This window comes from Silurus meridionalis, chromosome 26 (genome assembly GCF_014805685.1).
Source record: "Silurus meridionalis isolate SWU-2019-XX chromosome 26, ASM1480568v1, whole genome shotgun sequence".
Classification (NCBI taxonomy): Eukaryota; Metazoa; Chordata; class Actinopteri; order Siluriformes; family Siluridae; genus Silurus; species Silurus meridionalis.
The window spans coordinates 16,581,082-16,603,786 of NC_060909.1; the positions used below are offsets into that span (position 1 = coordinate 16,581,082).

The 22,705-nt window shown below is 39.0% G+C and overlaps 1 protein-coding gene across 4 annotated transcripts in view; it reads left to right on the forward strand.

The window, feature by feature from the left end:
* Positions 1–22,705, forward strand: part of cdkl5 (cyclin-dependent kinase-like 5) — a 49,506-nt gene that overhangs the window by 5,607 nt on the left and 21,194 nt on the right. For all 4 annotated transcript variants that reach the window (XM_046840974.1, XM_046840977.1, XM_046840976.1 and 1 more), the window contains exons 3-4: positions 1,219–1,253; positions 21,815–21,860. In XM_046840974.1, coding sequence (XP_046696930.1) covers positions 1,219–1,253; positions 21,815–21,860 — 81 coding nt within the window. The remainder of the gene's footprint in view (positions 1–1,218; positions 1,254–21,814; positions 21,861–22,705) is intronic.

Consider the following 22,705-nt stretch of genomic DNA (forward strand, 5'->3'; position numbering starts at 1 on the left):
GCATACAGAATTCCTGAATTACAGAATTCAGTCAGGACCTAAAACCACTTTATATTAACACTGTCCTGTATTTTGGAGCTTAAAGTAAAAAACAGCTATTTCAAATTAAGGCTGAATATATCAAACATGCTGTTTAATCATGCCAAAGATGGAATTACCCATAGATGTCATTTACTTTCTAAACCTGTTGCTCCATTGTAGATAACCTCATGTAGATAAGCCTTCACACAGGACACCTTATCACACTTTCAGGTTTCAATAGACATAAAATAAACCCCACATTCATTACAAAACGTGTTTATACGGAAATATTTGTGACTCTGTAATATATTTCTGAGATTTTATTTGTCAGTTAAGCTATATTTTTTAGTAGTAGATTCGCCTCAGCTAGCTAGTGAGCAACAAGATGATTAGCATGATGATTTGTTTATGGCATGAAATTAGCATGAAATTTAAGGGCTGTTTGAGCAGAGCCAAGATAAAGATGTAGGAGAGCTGGACAAAATAAAGTGCTCTCCTTAGGATGAGATGAAGAGAGGGCTAAATCCTTACAGCACATACTTAAAAAACAGTTTCTGATAAAACAAATAAACAAAAATCTATTTCATTGGAAGCTAATGAAGATAGATAAGACATATGCGCATTGGTAAGAATGCATGTCAAAGTTTGGAAGTCTTTTATGTTTTTTGAGAGACATTTGTTTATATGCAACAATCTAGGTCATTTACTGCTATGAACGTTTACTTTGTCCAAACAAATTCATTCAAATTCCATTGAAAAATCCTCCCCCGGCATTAATATCAGCTCTACACACTTGTGGCATTCAGAGAGTTCATTTCTCCAAACATTGGAGATGGATATTGGTTATTTTCTTTCTGAATTTGTGATTCATTTAATTCCAGAGCAATTCAATAAGATTCAGGTGAGGTGATCAGACAGGATATTCCATAATAGATTGTGTTTGCTCTCCAAATAACGCTTTGAGACGAGTACTTCAGGTTATTGTCTTGTTGTATGGCGAAGTTGGTTCCAACTTTCAGCCATTCATTATCTACTTATTGTGTATTTTCTTTTTTTTTTGCTAAGTTTGCTGCATATTATCTAAAGGGAACATAAATGGCACTGGGTACTTCCAAACATTTGACATACCCTGTTGCCAGATGTTGCCAAGCTGTTATCATTTTAATGACTTGTTTTTTTCCCCCCTCTTGTCTATAGGAGCCTATGGGGTGGTTCTAAAATGCAGGCACAAGGTAAGACCTTTTTTTGTGTAAAAGCAGCCAAGGAAAAACTTACCGAACATCAAACTAATGTGGCAGCTTAGTGTTTAAGGCACTGGACTTTGAGTTCAAATCCCAGGCACATCAAGCTGCCACTTCTGAGCCCCTGAGAAAGGCCCTTATCCCATAGCTGCTCAATTGTATGAATGATATAAATGTAAGTTGTTTACCAAATGCCATGAATGTAATTGCAAACAGCTAAGGTTTAAAAATAGTTTTAGGAAGCTGATGCAGGTGAATGAAAGTTCAAAGACAACTAGCTTGTGTTCAATTTCAATATTAACCCCTTAAAATGTGTCACTGGGTCCAGACAAGCATTCGATTGTGCTCTTGTTGCTGGACTGTAGTTACTGAATAATTCAAGACCGCAACTGAACATCGTGCATTATAAAAATAGCAGAATAACTGATAACAGGGTTTAAAGTGGTGCAATTTTGATTTTACTTTTGTCTAAATAGGATACTTAAATGTGATTTTCTCATACCTGAGCACCCAAAAAGATTGTTTCAGATTAGATTTGAACCTGTGTGGTCCTACATCAGATACATTTTGCACTGCCGGATTTGCTTGATTTGCAGTTTGAACATAAAGAACAATTGACCTAAAAAAGATAATAATAATCATCATTCTAATAATGATATCATTTATGTGGTCTGGAACTGCTTGCTGATTGTGGCAGGCAGGACTCTGCTTGATGGTGGAGAAACCAATCTAAGTTCACTTGAACCCAGAGCATTAGCTTGCATATGTCCCCTGTTGGGATTTGTTAGCCCTACCTGTTTTTCCCTCATCTAGCCAGTTCTGTGGCTAACCACCAAGCCTGTGTTTGCCAATAAACAAGCAAGTGCATTGTTGTAACTATGCTCCATGGGCAAGCTTCTTGTTTGGAAATGCCTCTATTTGTTCAGTGTGTATAGTGTTGTCTATCAGCAGTCGCGGCGTTGTATACTTTATCATCTTTCGGCCTTTTGATGAAGTAATTTGTCTTCCTAATTGGGCAGACTATATTTCTAATCAATATTGTTACTTAATACAACTTCGTTGTATTAAGCTACCGCTGCTTCCAGTTTCTTGGATATACCATCCACCCTATTGGTGATCCCAGAAAGAGCAATACATGTTGATCAGTAGCCCGTTAGGATTTTCACCACTCTGTATACTGAACATATTGAATACTACTGGCATACCCACTGGGTCTTATACCCAGTGGGCCGTCATTAGATTCCTTCTCCTTCAAAAATACAACTGGAAGTTAATTTCAGGCAGTATAGTGTAGATTCATGTCAATGTAAGATCATTTGCTATGCTGGAAAATCTTTAATCCATGCAAGGTTTTACCATGTATTATTGGGATTTGGAATAAAACACAACCTATAGTTTGATGCGTACATAAGAAAGGTATTAATTAATGCACTGGGCAAATGAAAGCTCCATTGTTTATCTTATGGTTGTCTGAAGCATGAATTAACTAGGCTATATAAGATATACAAGGGATATACCATTATCTGGCTCGAAAACCTTGTCTCAGATTTTGTTTTTGTGCCCTCTAAATATCATCTGTTTATCTTTGGCTGTGAGCTATGTTCTGTTATATGTTTTCGTCAAACATGAATTATGTTACTAAAACCTAGCTAGAATATTCTTTAGCTTGGAACATTTCTAACACTAGCCAAACCGGGTAATTGCAGCATGGGCCATAAGAAACTGATTGCCCGAGCATGCAAGGTTGTCCCAGCTAGCCACTTTCGAGCGCTAATTTTTTTTAACAGTTTTTTCAATTGTTTGTTCTCTGATGTATGAAACAGTTGATCAATGTGTAAGGTCTACAGCTGATATTCTATAACTGTTGTTTGGACTAATCTTTTTTTAACCCCCTGGGGTGGTTTGAAAGTCTTGGACACCAATTAAGATCGAAGGTTATTTCATGGCATAAGATGCAGTTTTTTGAAATCACACTCTCACAGCAATAATTTCCCCCCCTGTTTATTTTTTTCCCCCATGCTAATTGACTACATGTTACACAATGGAACTATCTGTTTGCTGCTTGTGACCACAGTCGGTGCTACAGCTTGTTATAGCTTCCATTTATTGCATATTTACCTTGGTGAATGCGATGTTCTGAGTATTATATAACCTTTGCTTTGTAACTATTTTTTCTTGTAAGCGAAACTGCACTGCCTTTTTATGTATTTAATTAAAAAAAAATTTAAATGCTAGTTTTTGCTGGAAAGTTTGCTATGCCAATCTCACCGGTATCCTGTCTGGTAGTGGAACACCTAAGCCAGAATATTGGGTTTGTATATCTTATTCCTGTTGGCAGAATCCACTCTGTGATTTGTGCAAATTAATTTATGCCATTAGGCAAATTCAGATTGAGATACATTTAACTCATTTATACAACTGAGTGGTTGAGGGTTATCAGGACATCAAAACCAGTCTGTCATCTTAACCTTGAACTCAAATCATTGAGCTATCCACTGGGGGTCACGCTTTGGGTCTGCCATCAGGGGCTGTTACGTTGCAGCGCCAAGACTAGTTTGTGCCATAGAACTGTTTGTGTAGACACAAATCCCTTTGGATGAGCCATAGGATGCACCCTGCTACTAGCAGGGAACATCCTTGATGGAAAAGGTTTGATAAAACTTGTTGGAAGCATTGTCCATTCAGAGAAATGTCTTCCCTACAGACTTGTTGGGGTGTATGTTGCTGGATGTATACTAGGGGATTGTAAGGTCAACCAATAGGTCCATCTGCTTGGATCTTGTTCTTGCTGATTGTCACCAATATTTTGGTCTCCTTCAGACAATGTTGTGATTATCAGCTATGTTAATCATGAGGAAAACAAAGTTTCTTTCAGGCACAGAATCACAACAGAACAACTCACAAAAGATTGTCATCTTGGCTGAACATTGGTATAATAGACACACTATTGGGAGGGGGGTGTAAAATCTGGGGATTGGTGTGGGTTTCTAGATCTAGTAGCCCAGATGTGGGGAAAAAATTGGAAAAGTACAGGTGGACAAGTAGTAGGTCAAGACATTGCTGGTTGTGATTTTCCTTCAAGTTGTAGCATAAAAGTCCTCAGTGACAGTATTCCTTGAGGCATGACTAGCACTTGTTCTACAACTTTTACCCTTTTTTTTTTTTTTTTTTTGCAGTTAGTATGGTTTCTATATGTTATACATGTGTTTTCAATGACTTCTGGTAGTTAGGAGGAAATGAAATATATGACTAGTTAGATATGTAAATGTTCTTTACTGTTATTAGTAGAGGTCAACCTATTGATCGGCCTGGCATTTTTTAATTAATCTAACAGTTGTGCTGCAAGTTAGGTTGATTATTAGGCAAGGCCAACTGACACACCAAACCGTGCATGTACATACTTCGCTTGCGTAAGAGAACATAATTCTCCCTTACCAGCAGATGGCAGTAGTCTGTATTCAGCATCCAAACAGGGAAACCGGAAGAGCTAGAGCTGTGTATATATAAAGCAAGCAGCGTGTACACCTGCCACGATCATTACGGATCCGTTATAGATAATCGGAGTTCACTTTCTTGCCGATGAGCTCCGCCAGCAATACGGCATGCAGAATTTGCCGAAAAACAGCTGAACACATAGAATAAACTAAAGCCGACCAACATTGCCTGGCGGCTGACCGTCAGCTTGGTGTGTGCTGGGCTTCATGTTCTTATCCTTCTTTCTTAATCTTGCCTTATATATTTCATTGGTTAAATATGACGAGGCTACAGGTAGGCACGAGTGCCCTAGCTACTAGGTAATTAGCTGTTAGATTTTATGAGGGTGCGGGGATGAAAATTGGTCAAACATATTAGGCAAAAATATTGACACTGTATGTCAGCCATCGGCTGCCCTGATTTCTAAATATTAGCATCGGCATCGGCCAGAGAAATACCCATATCGGTTGACCTCTAGTTATTAGGAACCTGGGCGAACTTGGTAAAAAGCTTTTGGGAGAAGATTGGTATGATGGTGGTATATATCGTAGAATCACCACCATAAGTAGTGTACAGGTTTTTACTACCTCAGGCACTTATCAGGGTTGCATACATACATGGTGATCAAGTTTCTGATAGACCCTTTGACCCTAGATCTCTCTTTTGTTCTGATTATACATGTTGGCTTCGAAGAAAACATTTAATACTGTGGTTTGTAACTCTAAACCCTAGTTAGGTCCAAATATTCAAGACTAAATTCTCTCTTATAGCTCTGAAGTGGAGGAAATAATGGGAAGCGTTGCTGCCTCGCACCTCCAGGTTCAATCCCAAAGTTTTGGTTTCTGTGGAGTTTCTTTGCTTGTCCTTCCAACGAGAAAGAGCTGAAGCAATGCCAAAGGCTCCAGCGCTATGTATACTTACAAAGAACATGATTTGTAGGAGGCTTGTGCAAAAAGCCTGTTGTTGCAATGCTGCAAAACTGGCCTGCAATTTCTCACAATACTCGGTCGGTGTGTTAAATGAGTCACTAGCCGCCATGTGTCATCCCAGCTCAGTTCGAGGATTTCGAAATTGTCTTTCATTCATTTCTCATTGGAATTGCAAAAAAGTGCCTCCCAGAATTGCTGCGGAAAAAAAATACTAAATAAAATCATGCATGTTGAATGGTCTAGCACATTTTAACATTAAAGATGGAAGCCCTTTAATTTTGAGAATTATGAAAAAACATTTTTTAGTGGAATAGACTTCGGCTCGGTCCTACAGATTTGCGAGAATTAAAAAATGATTGATTGTGTAATGACCTATGATGCACTTTTACAGGTTTGTCTAAAACAGGATACACAGTTCCTTTGAAGCAAGAGGTTCAGTGTAAAAGGAGCTGTGTGGGAAATGAAAAGCTTTGATGGTCAGGAGTTATTTTATTTCTTTTTATGTATTTTTTGTTGGTTTTTTATTATTATTGAATCAAACAAAGCACAAAGAATATCGGGTGAAGATGAGTGTGTGCTTGTGTGTGTGAGAGAGAATGTTAACATTAAGTAGGTCACCTTGAGTGGGAATGCTGGCTGTGCTGAGACATGATGCGATGGCGAAGCTCAAGAAAATAATACCAAGATGTGCAGTGCAGTGTTAGATTTTGTCCATAATATGCTTCCGTTTTCACCACAGAGCAAAGAATATATTGAAGGTTACACTATGATAGTTATGGATGATTAAAGAGAATTATTGGATAAAATGCGGGGGGATAAAAATGGGATTGGCGAATATACCACCCACATGGAGGCAAATCTTAGCGCGTCACCTTTTCTCCGTTTTAAACCCAGTATCAGTTTACCGTCGTGCTGCGGCCAGCCCCGGATGATGAAATACAGTTTTCAAGAAGTCACTCTTGCTCACAGCAAGACTTCATATTGCGAGTCGGATGACAGACGATTGCTCATCAAGTAGTCCTCGTGTCAATCTAACGCAGTACCCTGCAGTTTAGAGTAAATCAACTGTGCCACGCAACCGTCAAAGCGACGGTTTTGATCTTGAGCCTTAGCTGCCTGAATACGCATATTGAAAAGCAAGGGCTGCTCTATTAATAGGAGCGGCACTGCTCATTTAGCGGAGAATAATATTTGCGTCGGTTTGATTGCCTCGGGTATAAAAGGCTACATTTTGCCCTGTTTTCACCCTTTCGGAAAAAGTCTAAACTTTGTAATTAAGCACTAGCGTTCATGTATTGTAAGTTGGAATAGAGCATGGTATGCGACTAATAGCTAAAAAGTCTTTTTTTGATTTCGATCATAATGCAGCATAAGACTCTTGAATCACAATACAAGACTCGGAACGAATCGCAAGCTCAAAATTGTTGTTGCTGCTGCTTGTTTGCTTCTCCCACTAGGGGTCACTACAGCGGATCATCCTCATATGAGAACACCTACAGTATTCTTTTATGGTTTTTGAGAGACACGTGCATGTTCCTTTTGTTTTTATGCAACAAAATAGGTCATTCAACTGTATAAAGTTTTCATTTTGACCAAACAAATATCTAAATTTACAGATATGTATAGATGTTACACTTTATTTTCAATGAAGAAAACTTATTTTTTGAACTAGCAGTCCACTTCATCCCAGAACAGTTCAATAGGATTTAGGTACAGAGACTGGGCAGCCCATTCCATGATAGTTGGCTCCAGTTAGTTGCAGTCCAGATAGAATTGCATGGTGTTGAAGTATGGGAAAGTTGCCATGTTGGTTTAGTATTGCTTTCACCTGGGATAAGTCTTCCCTGCTCCAAAACAACCCCAACCCATTAAGCTACCACCGCTATGTTTGACTGTGGACTGTGATTGTGAAATTTGGACTCATCTATCCACAGAACTTTCTTCCAGGCAGCCACTGTCCAATACTTGTCTGTTTCTGCCTTTTACCTTGTTGCATATAAACAAAATGAACATTCATATGTCATTCATATGAAATACTAGGTGTTTCCAACCCATTTAGGATTTTTAGGGCAGATCGCTTATCCCTGTTCCCTGGAAGCTTCGTTCGATACTGATGCCGATCAACGATTACATGCTTTATTTGAAGCCTTCTACTCATCTATAGATCTATCCATTTATTTATTTATGCTACGTGATAAATGTCACCAAATAGGATCAAGTTCAAAAATGGAGGTGTAGTTGAGTTAGGTACCTTAACTGATGTTTTAATTTACTTGCATTAACGAAATAATTGTTTGTTTGTGGTTGCTTTGAGTGAAAGGATTTTATTTTTAATAAAGAAAATCAGAAACTAAGGTTAATCCGAAGAACACCAAATCCTGCCGTTCATTGCACCCCACCTGTCATGTCTTTATTCCCCAGTAGAGGGCCGCGCCCCCACACTTTGAGAACCACTGATGTAACGTGAATCCAAGTAGGACACGAGTCACCGGAATCCTTCGTCTTCCACAACAGACAGCGGCCGATGATCGAGGGTTATAATTTCCGTTAATTTCTTTATGGGTCTTACTGTCCTTGCAGTACGATTGCTGTCTTTAAAGCGTCTTTGTTACTGATGGCTGAGTGAGTCGCACTTGAGTTGCTGCTAGCCAACTTTGAAAATTGCTCATATTCTTTTACGTGACTAAACTTCAAATGTCTGAAAAGTTTAGTGGTCTTTTGGCTGCTTCCTGCCCCTTGGATTGTATTGTCTTTTTCACAAACCTTGTCGAATTTTAGAAGCCATTTTTAGCAGCGCATAAAAAATTTGTCTCGCAAGTTTTGTGTCCTCTTAATAGAGACCGCCGATCAAACCTTCGAACGTGATTATCGGAGCACCCTCACTTTTGAAAGGCTTTGTGTATCATAAACCATTTAAATTCTTAAACACAGATTTTTTTTTTTATATTCAAGACTGGCTGTTGCAAAAACGTTAATTTCATGTCCTGCAACATGTATTTGTGGACACCATCTTGTTGAAAAGGCAAGTCTTCACACCAGCACATGCAGTTAGGATTCAAATATTTTTGTCATTGCTAGAGTTCTTGCTATCTTTCATATTTGAGCCCTTGGATTCAAAGCCTAAAAGCATCAATGATCCATTACTATATTTAGTCCTGGGCTGGGGGCTTCTCTTTGGCTGCAGTCCCACTGCCGTTATCGATGTTAAGCAGATCCATGGAATCTCTCCGCACAAGGAAATGCGAACTGACTATCCGTTGCTTTCTGCCAGAGCGAAACAAATCAAAATCCAGTCTCTGTAGTCTCCATAGCCATCAGCAGTTAAAAGGATCAGATGACAATTATAGAATCTAGACACCATCACTGTGATCACTATATATTCTCGAGTTTTAGTTAAGGCAGTGATAAATCTGCGGATCCGTGGATCGCTGTCAGTGACGTCAGTGTTCTCTCGCATGTCTTTTCACATGTGGTCTGATTCACAGCATTTCGAATGGTCTAGCAATGATTCATATGCAAAAGCAAACTCAGACCAACTGCACTTTATCAGGAACACCTTGAGATACACCACAGAACGTTTGTGCGGTTATATATACAGAAATCGGCAAATCAGGGGTGATCTGGTTTGACAGCAAGACATTTCAAATGAACAGCGTTTCCAACCAGTGAGCAGAAAAACATCTCAATGTCCAGCTTGTATAAATCGAGATGGTTGAGCAACAACAACAGAAGATTGCATTGGGGTTTATTACTCTTAGGAACCTGAGAAAACATTATCTGAGAGAAAAAAAAAGAGGGAAGATGGATCCACTCTATTGGTTTGGCGTGTGGTGCATTGTGAGATGTTTTTCTGCTCACCACAGTTGTAAAGAGTGCTTGTTTGAGTTATTGTACACTTTCTGTTAGACCAATCAGATCATTTGGCTGAACGCAGGATGTTTTTTTTCTTTCCATCATAGTCAGAGCAGTGTCAACTCTAGAGATTGTCGTGTATGAAATTCCCAGAATATCGGTAGATTTTTTAATACTTAGTATCTACTTAGATTTTTTAATTTAGTATCGTGGGTTGCATACACAAGGAATTTGTCATGGTGTGCCGGAACTAAAAAAAAAAAATGAAAAAACTATACAAATCTAGGAAACTAAATGCAGTAATAAATAAAGACATTAACTATACGGTATGTAAAGTAAGGCAGTGCAGATAACAGTGTAATTGAGGCAGTACAATAATAATTTTTCACAAATAAGTCCAATGTGCAGTTTTATATAGTAGTCCTTGTTGAATTGCGTTAATGCAACACATATGAAAGGAACAGTTTGGGGTTTACATTACCGTCATGTTAGTGTTTATGGAAGCAGGTCAGAGATGATGGGGGATGCTTGTTCATCAATCATACCTAAAGTTCTGAATATTAGCTGAAACTCTTGACCTCTGTTTGAATGATTGATATATTCACAGTGCTTCTGCTTCATCACTGGCTGATTGAATAACTCTATAAATGAATGTGGGCACCAAATACGGATGCTGAGCCCGCTCTAGCCAGTGTCTCCTTTCTTTCTGAGTGAATACCTGTTATTAATAGCACAGTAGTTTCTCTCTGTTGGAGATTTCTTGAATCAAACGCACATGATGAGTTTCAATAGGCCTGCCATGGTGCGAGACAAGAATAGAACTTGATGCCTGACTCTGAAGCATCAGCAACAAAAGGAAATCAAGGATTGGGGTGTATCCTGGTTCAGCTTCATCTTTTGGCCATAGAAAAGTGACGGTAGCAAGGCAGCCATTTCACTAAGTCTCCGGGGGAACTGAGGTGTGAAGTGATGAATTGCATTGGCTGGGCCAATTCCTTACATACAATGTGACAATTTGAGTAAGATGTTTCATAAAATGATATGTATAGAAGTTCTATATGGCTTCTATAGAATGGACACATGATACGAACCCTTTGTCTTGAACTACCTCTTGTTCCATGCATTGTTCCATGATAAATAGAAAAGAATATAAAGATAAAAGAAAGTAAAATAAATACAAAAGTATAAAAATATATTCAAAGTATAGGTATAACTAAAAATTAAAAAAAAATAAGTTTGAGAATAATATTATATTATATATATATATACACACACATATTAGGAAAAAAACCCACACATTTATATATATATATATATATATATATATATATATATATATATATATATATATATATATATATATATATATATACAGTGAGGAAAATACGTATTTGAACACCCTGCTATTTTGCAAGTTCTCCCACTTAGAAATCATAGAGGGGTCTGAAATTGTCATCTAAGGTGCATGTCCACTGTGAGAGACATAATCTAAAAAAAAAATCCAGAAATCACAATGTATGATTTTTAAACTATTTATTTGTATGATACAGCTGCAAATAAGTATTTGAACACCTGTCTTTCAGCTAGAATTCTGACCCTCAAAGACCTGTTAGTCTGCCTCTCAATTGTCCACCTCCACTACATTTATTATCCTAAATTAGATGCACTTGTTTGAGGTCGTTAGCTGCAAAAAGACACCTGTCCACCCCATACAATCATTAAGAATCCAACTACTAACATGGCCAAGACCAAAGAGCTGTCCAAAGACACTAGAGACAAAATTGTACACCTCCACAAGGCTGGAAAGGACAACGGGGAAATTGCCAAGCAGCTTGGTGAAAAAAGGCCCACTGTTGGAGCAATCATTAGAAAATGGAAGAAGCTAAACATGACTGTCAAGCTCACTCAGACTGGGGCTTCATGCAAGATCTCACCTCGTGGGGTCTCAATGATCCTAAGGAAGGTGAGAAATCAGCCCAGAACTACACGGGAGGAGCTGGTCAATGACCTGAAAAGAGCTGGGACCACCGTTTCCAAGGTTACTGTTGGTAATACACTAAGACATCATGGTTTGAAATCATGCATGGCACGGAAGGTTCCCCTGCTTAAACCAGCACATGTCCAGGCACGTCTTAAGTTTGCCAATGACCATTTGGATGATCCAGAGGAGTCATGGGAGAAAGTCATGTGGTCAGATGAGACCAAAATAGAACTTTTGGGTCATAATTCCACTAAACGTGTTTGGAGGAAGAAGAATGATGAGTACCATCCCAAGAACACCATCCCTACTGTGAAGCATGGGGGTAGCATCATGCTTTGGGGGTGTTTTTCTGCACATGGGGCGACTGCACTGTATTAAGGAGAGGATGACCGGGGCCATGTATTGCAAGATTTTGGGGAACAACCTCCTTCCCTCAGTTAGAGCATTGAAGATGGGTCGAGGCTGGGTCTTCCAACATGACAATGACCAAGCACACAGCCAGGATAACCAAGGAGTGGCTCTGTAAGAAGCATATCAAGGTTCTGGCGTGGCCTAGCCAGTCTCCAGACCTAAACCCAATAGAGAATCTTTAGAGGGAGCTCAAACTCTGTGTTTCTCAGCGACAGGCCAGAAACCTGACTGATCTAGAGAAGATCTGTGTGGAGGAGTGGGCCAAAATCCCTCCTGCAGTGTGTGCAAACCTGGTGAAAAACTACAGGAAACGTTTGACCTCTGTAATTGCAAACAAAGGCTACTGTACCAAATATTAACATTGGCTTTCTCAGGTGGGGGACCATTATGTTTGTGTCAGTGGTGGTGAGTGATTGGAAAGACCCAAATGCTGGCAGCAACAGGGTATGGTCTTTATGATAAAGTAAAGAGGCAGTGGGCAAAAAACACAGTTCGAAAAGCAGATCAAAATCCATAAAGCCAAAACCGAGTCCGACAAAACAGTTCAGAATCTGAGAGCCAGCAGACTGAGCAATACAGAGAGAACCAAAATCCCAAATCCAAAAACAGTCCAAATATCCAAGTGTCAGCAAACAGAGCAACAATGGGCAGAGCAAAAACACAAACCAACAGTCCAGAGTTCAAACCAATAACAAGGGAAGCAGAGCAGAACATGGAACAGGATCATGTACAGGTACAGGATCCAGAGCAGGCAGGGTGGTGAGAATAATCCCAGAGAAAGCCGGTGAGATAATCTGGAAGGGAGTAAAAGCCTTTCTGTCCCAGAATACCGGGAAAAACGGCAAGATGGCCGCCCACACAGAAGTGCGTGCCGCAAAACGGGAAGTGCTAAGATCCGAGAAAACCCTGACAGTTTGTAATAATAGACTGTGGAAATGTTCAGGTTACGGTAATCGAGCGCACACTTTTTTCCTTGATTCTGTCATCGCACCGATATCACATTCCTATTCATAATCTATATGACTGTTCTGGCTGTGTATATGTACATGAATATGGCCCATGGTTCAGGAAAACGGATTGTGTCTTGGTCAAGGTGTGGCATTGATTTAAACTCATGACCTTCGAATCCAAAGTCCAATGCTTTAACCCCTAAGCTACCCTGATATCACCTTGTGCCCATTTATTGTTCTATAGCTAAGTGACTAAAAAATGTATTTGACCCTATTTTCTTTTTCCAAAGCCCCTCAATTAATCTAACTCGATTTCTTCTCTTGTCCAAGGCAAAAAGAATTCAATATCTAAAAGACAGAGCTTTCATCTATAATTAGCGTAGCACCGTAACCCTTCATCTTTCCTCTATGATCAGCATAATGTAGCCCAGATTAAGAGCCACTTCTGCATATTGTTCAAGTGTTTGTGTTTCAGAAACCGACAAAGGCTAAATTCTGCTGTTAGGTAGAGAAGCACCTGGCTGGGAAATTGCACAGCCTCTGTAATGAAGCAGAGCGCGTTTGATCGTGTTGAGGTTGTCGATACTGTCGCCCTGAAGCTTGGCTGATGTGCTGTAAAACATATCCCACGATAGCATGATACCATCATTGTTCATTGATAGAGGTTGTACGTCGCTCTGCTAAATGCCGTAAATGTATCAAGATACAACATGGCGTTGTGTTCATTTATCATTCAAATCTACACAATTGACCACACTATCCGGGATAGATAGAGATAAATGAAAACAGGCAAACCGGATCTTCTTCTTGATGCTTGTTATAAGTACACTTTTAAAAGCGACAGTGGTGTTGGCCGCATTTTGAAGCCGCCGCGTAATGAGATGAAGGCGGATCCCATCGCAGATCGTTTAATTTCTGCAAACCAAAACAACTAAGAAAACCAACAGGATCGATGAAAACGACTAGGAACTAAGTTGAGATACATGCAAAACCACTTGAACGCAAAAAAAACCCCATCAGCGCTATGTCATACAACGCAAGGACCGATGGATAAAAATGGAGGTACACAGTCTTTATTAAAAATCCACAGCATACAAATTCGAAACAGCTACTGAAACTCTTGATCAATGAACAGAAACAGGTTAGGCGGTCTTCAAACGTTGTAAACACGGCTAAGGATTAAACATGAATGGTAATCCAGAAGAGATCAAATATCAAAAGGCCGTTGGAACAATAAGGCCCAGTAATGTCAGGTTCATTTTATATGGTGTGTGTGTGTGTGTGTGTGTGTGTGTGTGTGTGTGTGTGTGTGTGTGTGTGTGTGTGAGTTTGATCAGAAGCTGCGTGTATGGGAGCCTTGCCGAGTGTGGGAAATGTGGTCAATGGCGGCCATGATGGTTTGGAACAGCTTTACCACTGGTTGAACGGTACCGGTCTACCGTGCAACCCTACGTTGACTTCCTGTAATTGAGGAAAACAAATGTCCCCTGCAACACTTTAATTCATATGTGTCAAACGCAAGGCCGGCAGGCCACATCTGGCCCCGCAAGATCATTTTATATAGATCTATTATTATTGTTATTAATGACCCGGAGATATGAAGCACTGATTACACAAACTACAGATCCCATAATGCAGCGCTTCAGCTGCCTTACCGAACGCTAGGCTACCTGGGAACATTCCAGTGTTAATCAAGTCGAGCTTCTGTTGATGTATTTAACCCTATTGTACAGTTATTGTGAAGCCCCTCACAATGGTGAAGAGAAAAGTTGATTCTGAAAACAGAGCCTTTCATAACCGATGGGATTCTGAGTAGATGTTTACTGACACTGCCGGTAAACACGTGTGTCTTATTTGTGGAGCGAATGTGGCTGTAATTAAGGAATTGAATCTAAGACTATGAGACAAAACATCAGGAGAAGCTGAAAAACCTGAATGCAGAGCAAAAGATACAGAAAGTAGAAGAGTTAAAGAAGATTCTGACATTTGAGCAGACGTTTTTCACCAGAGCAAAATCACAAAGTGAAGCTGGTGTGAAAACAGAGGAGAAATCAGTCACATCAGCCGGTTATTTACTGAGGGAGAGTTTCTGAAGAGCTGCATGATGAAGGTGTGCGACGTCTTGTGTTTGACAGGAGATATTTTTATGGAGAGCAAAATATTTTAAGTTAATTAAAGTTTGTTAATATTTTTTTAAATGGCATAAGAGCAAAGAAATCCGATTGTTTTGATTTGTTGTTATTTTAACGTTTACTTAAAAGCACAATTTTTATTGATTTTTTTTCAGTTTTTATTCGCAGCATGTTCATATTTCAAACTTGTATAATTTCGACAGGAGATATTTTTATGGAGAGCAAAATATTTGAAGTTATTTAAAGTTGATTTATTCTGGAATAATATTCCTGTCTGTTTTTTATAAAACATTTTCTTTTAGTGTGTTCAATAAATGTTTATCCTGTTCGGCCCACAACCTAAAGTGTGCTTTGAGTTTTGGCCCCCTGTGCAATTGAGTTTGAGACCCCTGCTATAACTAGTCGCAACAACCTCTGAATGTATCAGTCGTGGGGCAGATGGAAGTACAGAATTCCACACAAAAGTAGTACAAAAACCACAAGCCAAACTACAGGAACAAGAGGCAGTCCAGGGTCAGGAAAATGGAGGCACCAGGAAGGAGGAAAAGAGAAAGGCCAAGGATCAGGTTTATGGATGTGGTGAGGGAAGACATGCAGGTAGTTGGTTTGAAAGATAGAGATGTAGAAGACAGAGGGATATAAAGACAGAAAACCCACTGTGGTGACCACTAAAAGAAGAAGAGGTGGATTAGGTATAGTTTTCAACCTTTCTGAATAAATCAATTATCTATTCAGGAAGATTTTACTGTTGTTCTATGATGTGTAATATTTGTACCCAATATTACATCTCTGAATGGTTAATATGGCACCCTCTGTGCTGATTTACATACAGTAGTCAGGTATTGGAATGGAAATGGGACAAAACTCTGAAGTACTTTACTTTTATGATACAATTCCCAATATAAGCCAAACATATTCTTATCATCCAAATGTAAACCAAATCAAGTTTTAATCGGAAGCAAATGCTTTAATAACTACAACCAGATTGTACACAGATGACAACTGATAACATTGTTTAACTCTTACAATCAGTAGCGTTAATCGGACAACAAACGACCAGAACACGAATAGACATGAATACTAATTTTGTTCCTCTGTTCAAAATAAGTAGCTGAACTATTATAACCCATGATTTTGACCTGTTCGTAGCTAAGCTGCTAGGACATAGATAATGGCAAATTTCAAAGAAACACTGACAACCATGGAAATGTAAACATGAGACCAAGAGTGAGATGCGAGATGAGTCTTGTGGTGTAGTCAGTGTTCTAATTCATCATGTTTAATAGGGTTGAGGTTAGAGCTTTATAGCAGACCAGTCGAGATGTTCCACTCCAACAAATGCATTGCATATTTTCATGGAGCTGGCTTTGTGTACAGGTGAATCGTCATGCTGGAACAGAGTCGGGTCTTCGGGTTCCAAATTGTCATGCTACTGCATCCAGTGACAACTTGGCTCTTAATTCTTAAAGAACCGCATATGGCTGGAAAACTCAACTGTCTTTAGCTTAGTGGTTAAATCATTGGAAGTTCAAATCCCAACCACACCAATGTGCGAAACCTCAGCCCCTGAGTAAGGCCATTAACCCCATAGCTGCTAAGTTTTATGAATGAGATAAATGTAAGTTGCCCTGGATAGGGGCATACGTCGTAAATATGTTGATTTGCGCCTGCTAATTAACTGATCTCTTTGTGCTGGAAAAACAAACAATGAAGGGATTCCATATGTGCAACCTCAAATTTATAGCGTATGTTTAAACCATAGAATGGACTATCAAATGAAAAGTTATAACACGTTGTCATTTTAACATGTTAATTTTGTTAACGAATTTTAAACTCCTAATATCATTTTAATAGCTAAACCCTAACCGTACAGTCACCCTGAACTAAGCGAGCACTTCAACTCGGTCGCGGATCGGTGATTACGAAAGGCTCTTTGTTCGGCTGACCTTCCTCGACACAGCTCCTGACCACCAGGAATCTAAAACTTAAGCCAGAGTGAACCCGATTTGCTCTCTCTGTTTTGGCTGCTAGGCAGAACGGCCGCTGAGTAACTTCAAATTGTCAATTCGACATGTAACTAAGTCTTTGGTGGCCGTGAAACGCAGCCATTCATAAACAAAGTGTTGTTTTTCTTTCATCGGAGCTGCGAAGGAAACATTATTAGAATCTCTGCAGAGACGGCTCGTTTTGTAAGAAGTAACTTCTCCATTAAAGTCTATCTGCTTTCACCTTCCCCCTGCCTCGCATAGACAAGTAGCAGCTCAAGTTTCAAGGCACTGAGGCCTGAGAGCAGCGTGAAGCTGAATGGAGTAAAAACAACCGTGCCAATGTTTCATTTGTTATGTCTAGTTGTACCAGGCAGTCTGGAGGTATTGTATGTTTGTGGAGTGAAGGTGGTGATGTGTACGCCATTGTGTATCTGTGGTTAAAGATGTATTCCTTTGTGCTAATGCTGAACAGAAACAGTACACTACAGGCTGGTCATGATGTAGCAGTGTCTTAAAATATTTATTCGCAAGGGTCAAAAGTTTGGTAACACCTTGTCTTTTATGGTTTTTGAGACATGTTCCTTTTATTTCAATGCAGAAAACTGAAAAGAATTGGACTGTGAACGACTGGAAGAATGTTCTGCAGTCCAAATTTGACATTTCTGGCTGTAAAGGAAGAACTTATGTAAGACGTAAAACAGTTACTATGTTAGCAGACTGACTCACCCCCCACAGTGAAACATGGAGGTAAAAGCTTAATGGTTTTTGTTTGTTTTAGTGCAGGGAAGGTTGGAGACTTATTCCGGGTGGAAGGAATACTGGCCTGACATGGCTACCATTCCATATTTTACCACCATTCAGTCAAATCAAGAAGCTTTTATTGTCATTTCCACCATATATACAGACGCAGTACACAGTGAAATGAGACAATGTTTCTCCAGAACCTTAGTGCTACATAAAACAACATAGAGCTACAAGAACACAGAGCTAAGGACTAAGTTGTCCTAGCCACATAAAGTGCATCGTGTGCAACCTGGGGTTAACAGACAACGCAGGACAAAAACACAAAATAGCGCCACCAGTAAGCCTACTGTATGTTGTACAGTACAGTGTGCAAAAGAGAACCGTATACAGGAGTGTACTTGATAAATACAAAATGTAAACACAAAAAGTCGTGCAAAACAGCAATAGCAGCAGTCAAATAGAAGTGCAAAAACAGCATGTAAACAGTTATGCAGTTCTAATAAAATAATAATATAAGGTAATATAGGCGGTGCTGAAGACATGGATGTGTGCGAAAGTGAAAGGTCAGAAAGAAATCAGCTAGTAAAGAACACCTTTGCCAAGTTTTACAAGAACCGTGGCAAAGTATTTCATCCAAATATTTAAAGAAACTGTTCATCCGGATGTCGAGAGTGTGTATAGCTGTTATTCATGCTAAGAGAGGCTTTTTCAATGAAAATAAAGTTGAACTTTTATATATTTGTTTGTAAATCTTACCATCAGATGACCTAAAAACCAGATTATTGTAAAAGTGATAAAAAGAAATTGTATCATTACCTTATATAAGTGGTTCTCATCCTGATAATGACTATTAGATTTAGTAATTAAAATTATACTACATTAATCTTTCATTGTTAGTATGCTTTGTTGACTGGAATGAAGAAAAGCAACACTTTTTTCTGCTAATCAGCAATGCAAACTGCTATATTAGTTAGCTTCTTTGCCTTAAAATCTCTCAATACCAAATATGATCAATGCCCCTAAAGTTATATTTGGAATATAACAATCCTAACCTGGAAGTACAAAGGAATTTCATTAGCGGTCATTTCTTTGGAAATGTCCACCCTGGAGCTGTTGACTTAAATGATCAATAATATGATATGAACTAAAGCCAACATATTTAGCGATTACAGGCAATTTAGTAGAACATGGTGTGTGGTGTAGCATGGCAGGGAAAGGTTGTTTCTTCAATGAGTGTGTAAAGAATTTGTGCAGGCCAAAATGAAAAGCACGTCCATGTGAACTTCTCAGAGCAAAGCCGTGATGTTTGGATCCACTGATCGATCAGGTATTTTACACTGGGATTGTTTAAACATCCCACCAACCCAAATAAATCGATACAATAATATGGCAGGAAACTATAAATGAGAGAAGAAATGGTTGAATGCAACAAACTGGACCATACCAGCGCATGGCTAGTTTAGCATTGAACTGCAATAGTTAGCGCAGTGAAACGTTAACACTAATGCTAAATGTTGCACCTCGACCTCCGGGCAAAGCAACGTTTTGAGCTTTGATTCAATGTCTAGACCTAAAAAGTGTTATCGTTTTACATAATGTCGTAACACGCAGCAAGCTAGTTAGCTAGCTAAGTGCATTATTACATCAACGGCGTATAGCGTCTTCGATTTCTTTTGATATATTTAGCCATAGTATGTAAGAACCTGGTCGTGAAAGCTTTCTCTAGGACTGCCAATAAAACTCTTGTCTCTTTAAAGTCCTGTCACACACTGAAAGATTGTGATTTCTCTTACACTGTCTGTTTCCCAACCTACTGTGTACAGATTTAGAAGAATATCAGGCATCTTTTCACAAAAAACAAGCCTCTATGAAGATTTTATCTGGAACAATGACCTACTATATACCATACTATGCTTCTTATTTAGAGCAGATACTGTAGATCGATGTTTCTGCTTTGTTTTCCGAAAGCGGACTATCAGTCATTTCTCATAGACATTGTGGTGGATGATAGAATCCATTCAGCATATCTGTTTACAATGCACAGGACAGCAGGATGTTCATACAGTAACTTTCCAGGTTTCCCGTAAAGAGAATCCTCCTCCTCTTTTTTTTCGAATCAAGGATGACAAGGAACTCCTATGAGTATTAAAGATGTACTGAAAACCTCGACATGACTGTTAGATAAGGATGAAGCGTGAAATGTGTGTGATACTGACTAAGAAAAGCCTATTAAATGATGAGGCATTGTTCGGAAAATACAACAAGGCTCAATATGTATAGAGGCTGGTCCTGATTTCTTTCTAACCCAGACTATAGGTTTATAAAAATCTATTACTGGCAGTTGACTTTTTTTTTGGGCCAAATTTTTGAAGGGGGTGGATGTTATCGGATAGTAAGATTTGGATCGAGAGCTTTCTGAGGTAAACATTCTGGATGCTCTGTATTTCAGTAGTTATGGTGTTTGTACTTTGTAGTGGAAATGACTTCCCGACTTCTTTACTTAGTACATTGGTTTCCTATTGAATGTTTGAGGTTTGGGTCACTTTTCATTGCTCAATGAACGAACCGCCTAATGAACAGCTCCAGGAAGTCATATGAGACAGTCGTATTAGTCAGATGAGACTTTTTCCAAAGTGTGAAAATGAATTACAAATTATTATACTAACTACAACGCAGTTTTCACTACAACATTCACATTTATGGCATTTGGCAGACATCTTTATTCAGAGCTATGTGGTTAAGGGCCTTGCGCAGGGGCCCAGGAGTGGCAGCTTGGTGTGACTGTGATTTCAACTCAATTTCGAAGCCTTGAATATTTATTTACCACTTTCCACAAAGCACAAACCCAGGTAATTGAATCCAGAATGGTTTCTAAGATTTGTCGTTGAACCAAATTTCATTAGCCAATGAGAGTAAAGCACTGTTAAGCCCCGCCCACTACAAAAGGTTTGTGCCAGAACGGTGAACGGAAACTTTGAACACGTAAATCGGTCAGCGTATTCATGCTGAAGTGGACACATTTGTTTGTATTTGTTCATGTCATGTTCAAGCTGGGGAAGTGGGAGCTCAGTGGTTAAGATGTTAGCCCTCTCATTGAATGGTTGTGAGTTCAAATCCTAAATCTATAAGGTGCCCTCTACAGGGGCATTTACAAAGTGCTGTAAATGTATTGTTATTTGTCCAGCCTACATCATTTTCATTTGTTTTATAATTTACAATATTCTGTTAAATCAGGATTTAAAATCAGATTTTGATTATATAACGAATCAAAAATAATTGGATGGCCTTTTTTTTTTTTTTTTTGTGCCTTTCAAGATATTTCATAGAAAATAAGAGCAGTACCATCCACTGTGTTCCATTCTGCAAGTTATTATTAGAGAAAAGGAAACGTAGAAAGCTGTTTACTGTTAAATGCTATTTATTTCAACGCCGTGTAAACATTTCGAGTCTCATCGTTCACAGCTACAGAGCGCTTTTCTTCTTTTTCGTGTGCCTTCGGAGGAGACACGAATATACCGAGCACTCTGTGTCGAAGTCCAAGCGGACAGAAGGGACAAACAATGTCTCGGTTTTGTGTTTTCTTGGCACAAAACAGCAAGCGCAGCTTCTCTTTGTACCATGCATGATTACAAAGCCATAAGTATATATTGTTCACAAACAGTTTGACCCTCTATGAGGCCAAATGTCCATTAAACCACTCATTTACAGAGGTAAATGCACTAGGAGAGATACCACTCTCTTAAAAAAAAAAACCCTGATCACAAAACTATCATTTTAATATTATATAAGTAATATAAGGAATATTTGAATGAACTGCTATTTTGATCAACAGACAATAGGCCGTGGTTATTCCTTGATACACCTTGCCCCCTTTTTTCGAAGCCTTATTGTAATTATCAGGACGTTACATGAGAAGCGGCTTCTCCGACAGCACAATTACATTTCCTGCAGTATAAAAGAGAGCAGATCCTTATTATCCAGTTTGGATAATAACCCAGACTAAATGCGGTTTACGCTCGGCATGGAAAAAACGCGTCTGCAAAGGTCTGACACCTGAACTCAATGAGTTTTCTTCTTTCTTGTTGTTGTAGGAGACGAAAGAGCTGGTCGCCATAAAGAAGTTCAAGGACAGTGAAGGTAAAGCATGACTGCATGGTGCTCCCATTTGTTGGGAATGTGATGTCCTCGTTCTTGTTTCTTCATCCGGACTACATCGATTGGCAAGCTCTTCTGATCCATACTCATTAGCAAAATAAATTGGCGTACTACTAGGGATGCGCATCTCCATAACTGAGACCGATGCGATTCGTATCTCGATGCGAAGCCAACGATACGATACGATTTGATGCGATACGATTCAACGCTATTACAATTACGATTTATGGCAATACGATACAATGGAGGGAAATGTGATGCTCCGCAGTTCAATATGGTACAGTTCGCCTTTACTTCTTTGGTTCAGACAAACAGCAAAACATCAATTTACTTCAGTTGCTTCTGATTTTTAATGCATGGTCTTTGTAAAAAAAAAAAAAGGTTTTGAAATAAAACCAAACGTTCTTTTCCTGTTCAATCTCCAGGAAGATGCAGCTCTACCTCTGCCGTGTTAATCTGTATTCTGTGTGACTCTCAGGAAACGTGTTTAGTACGTCGTATTCCCGTAGCACCAGCGGTGCTTAGAGAAAGTACGCGAGAAACAGTTTAGCGAGGAGAAAAATTTGATCTACATATAAAATATCGGTCGCAAAATTATTAGTCACATTTTAAATAATAAATGTATATCGCGTTCTACTAATAATCTTATATAAAAAAATTTTTTTTTACCAATGCAAATAATAATAATTTTGGCCAAAAAACACACAGGAGCCAATCAAATGCTTCCGCTTATGGCATTTGAGTTTCAGTCTCATTTTTTTTCCTATGCATCGATAAAGCTTACATTTACATTATATATGTAACACAGTAATCCTCGACTTTACGGT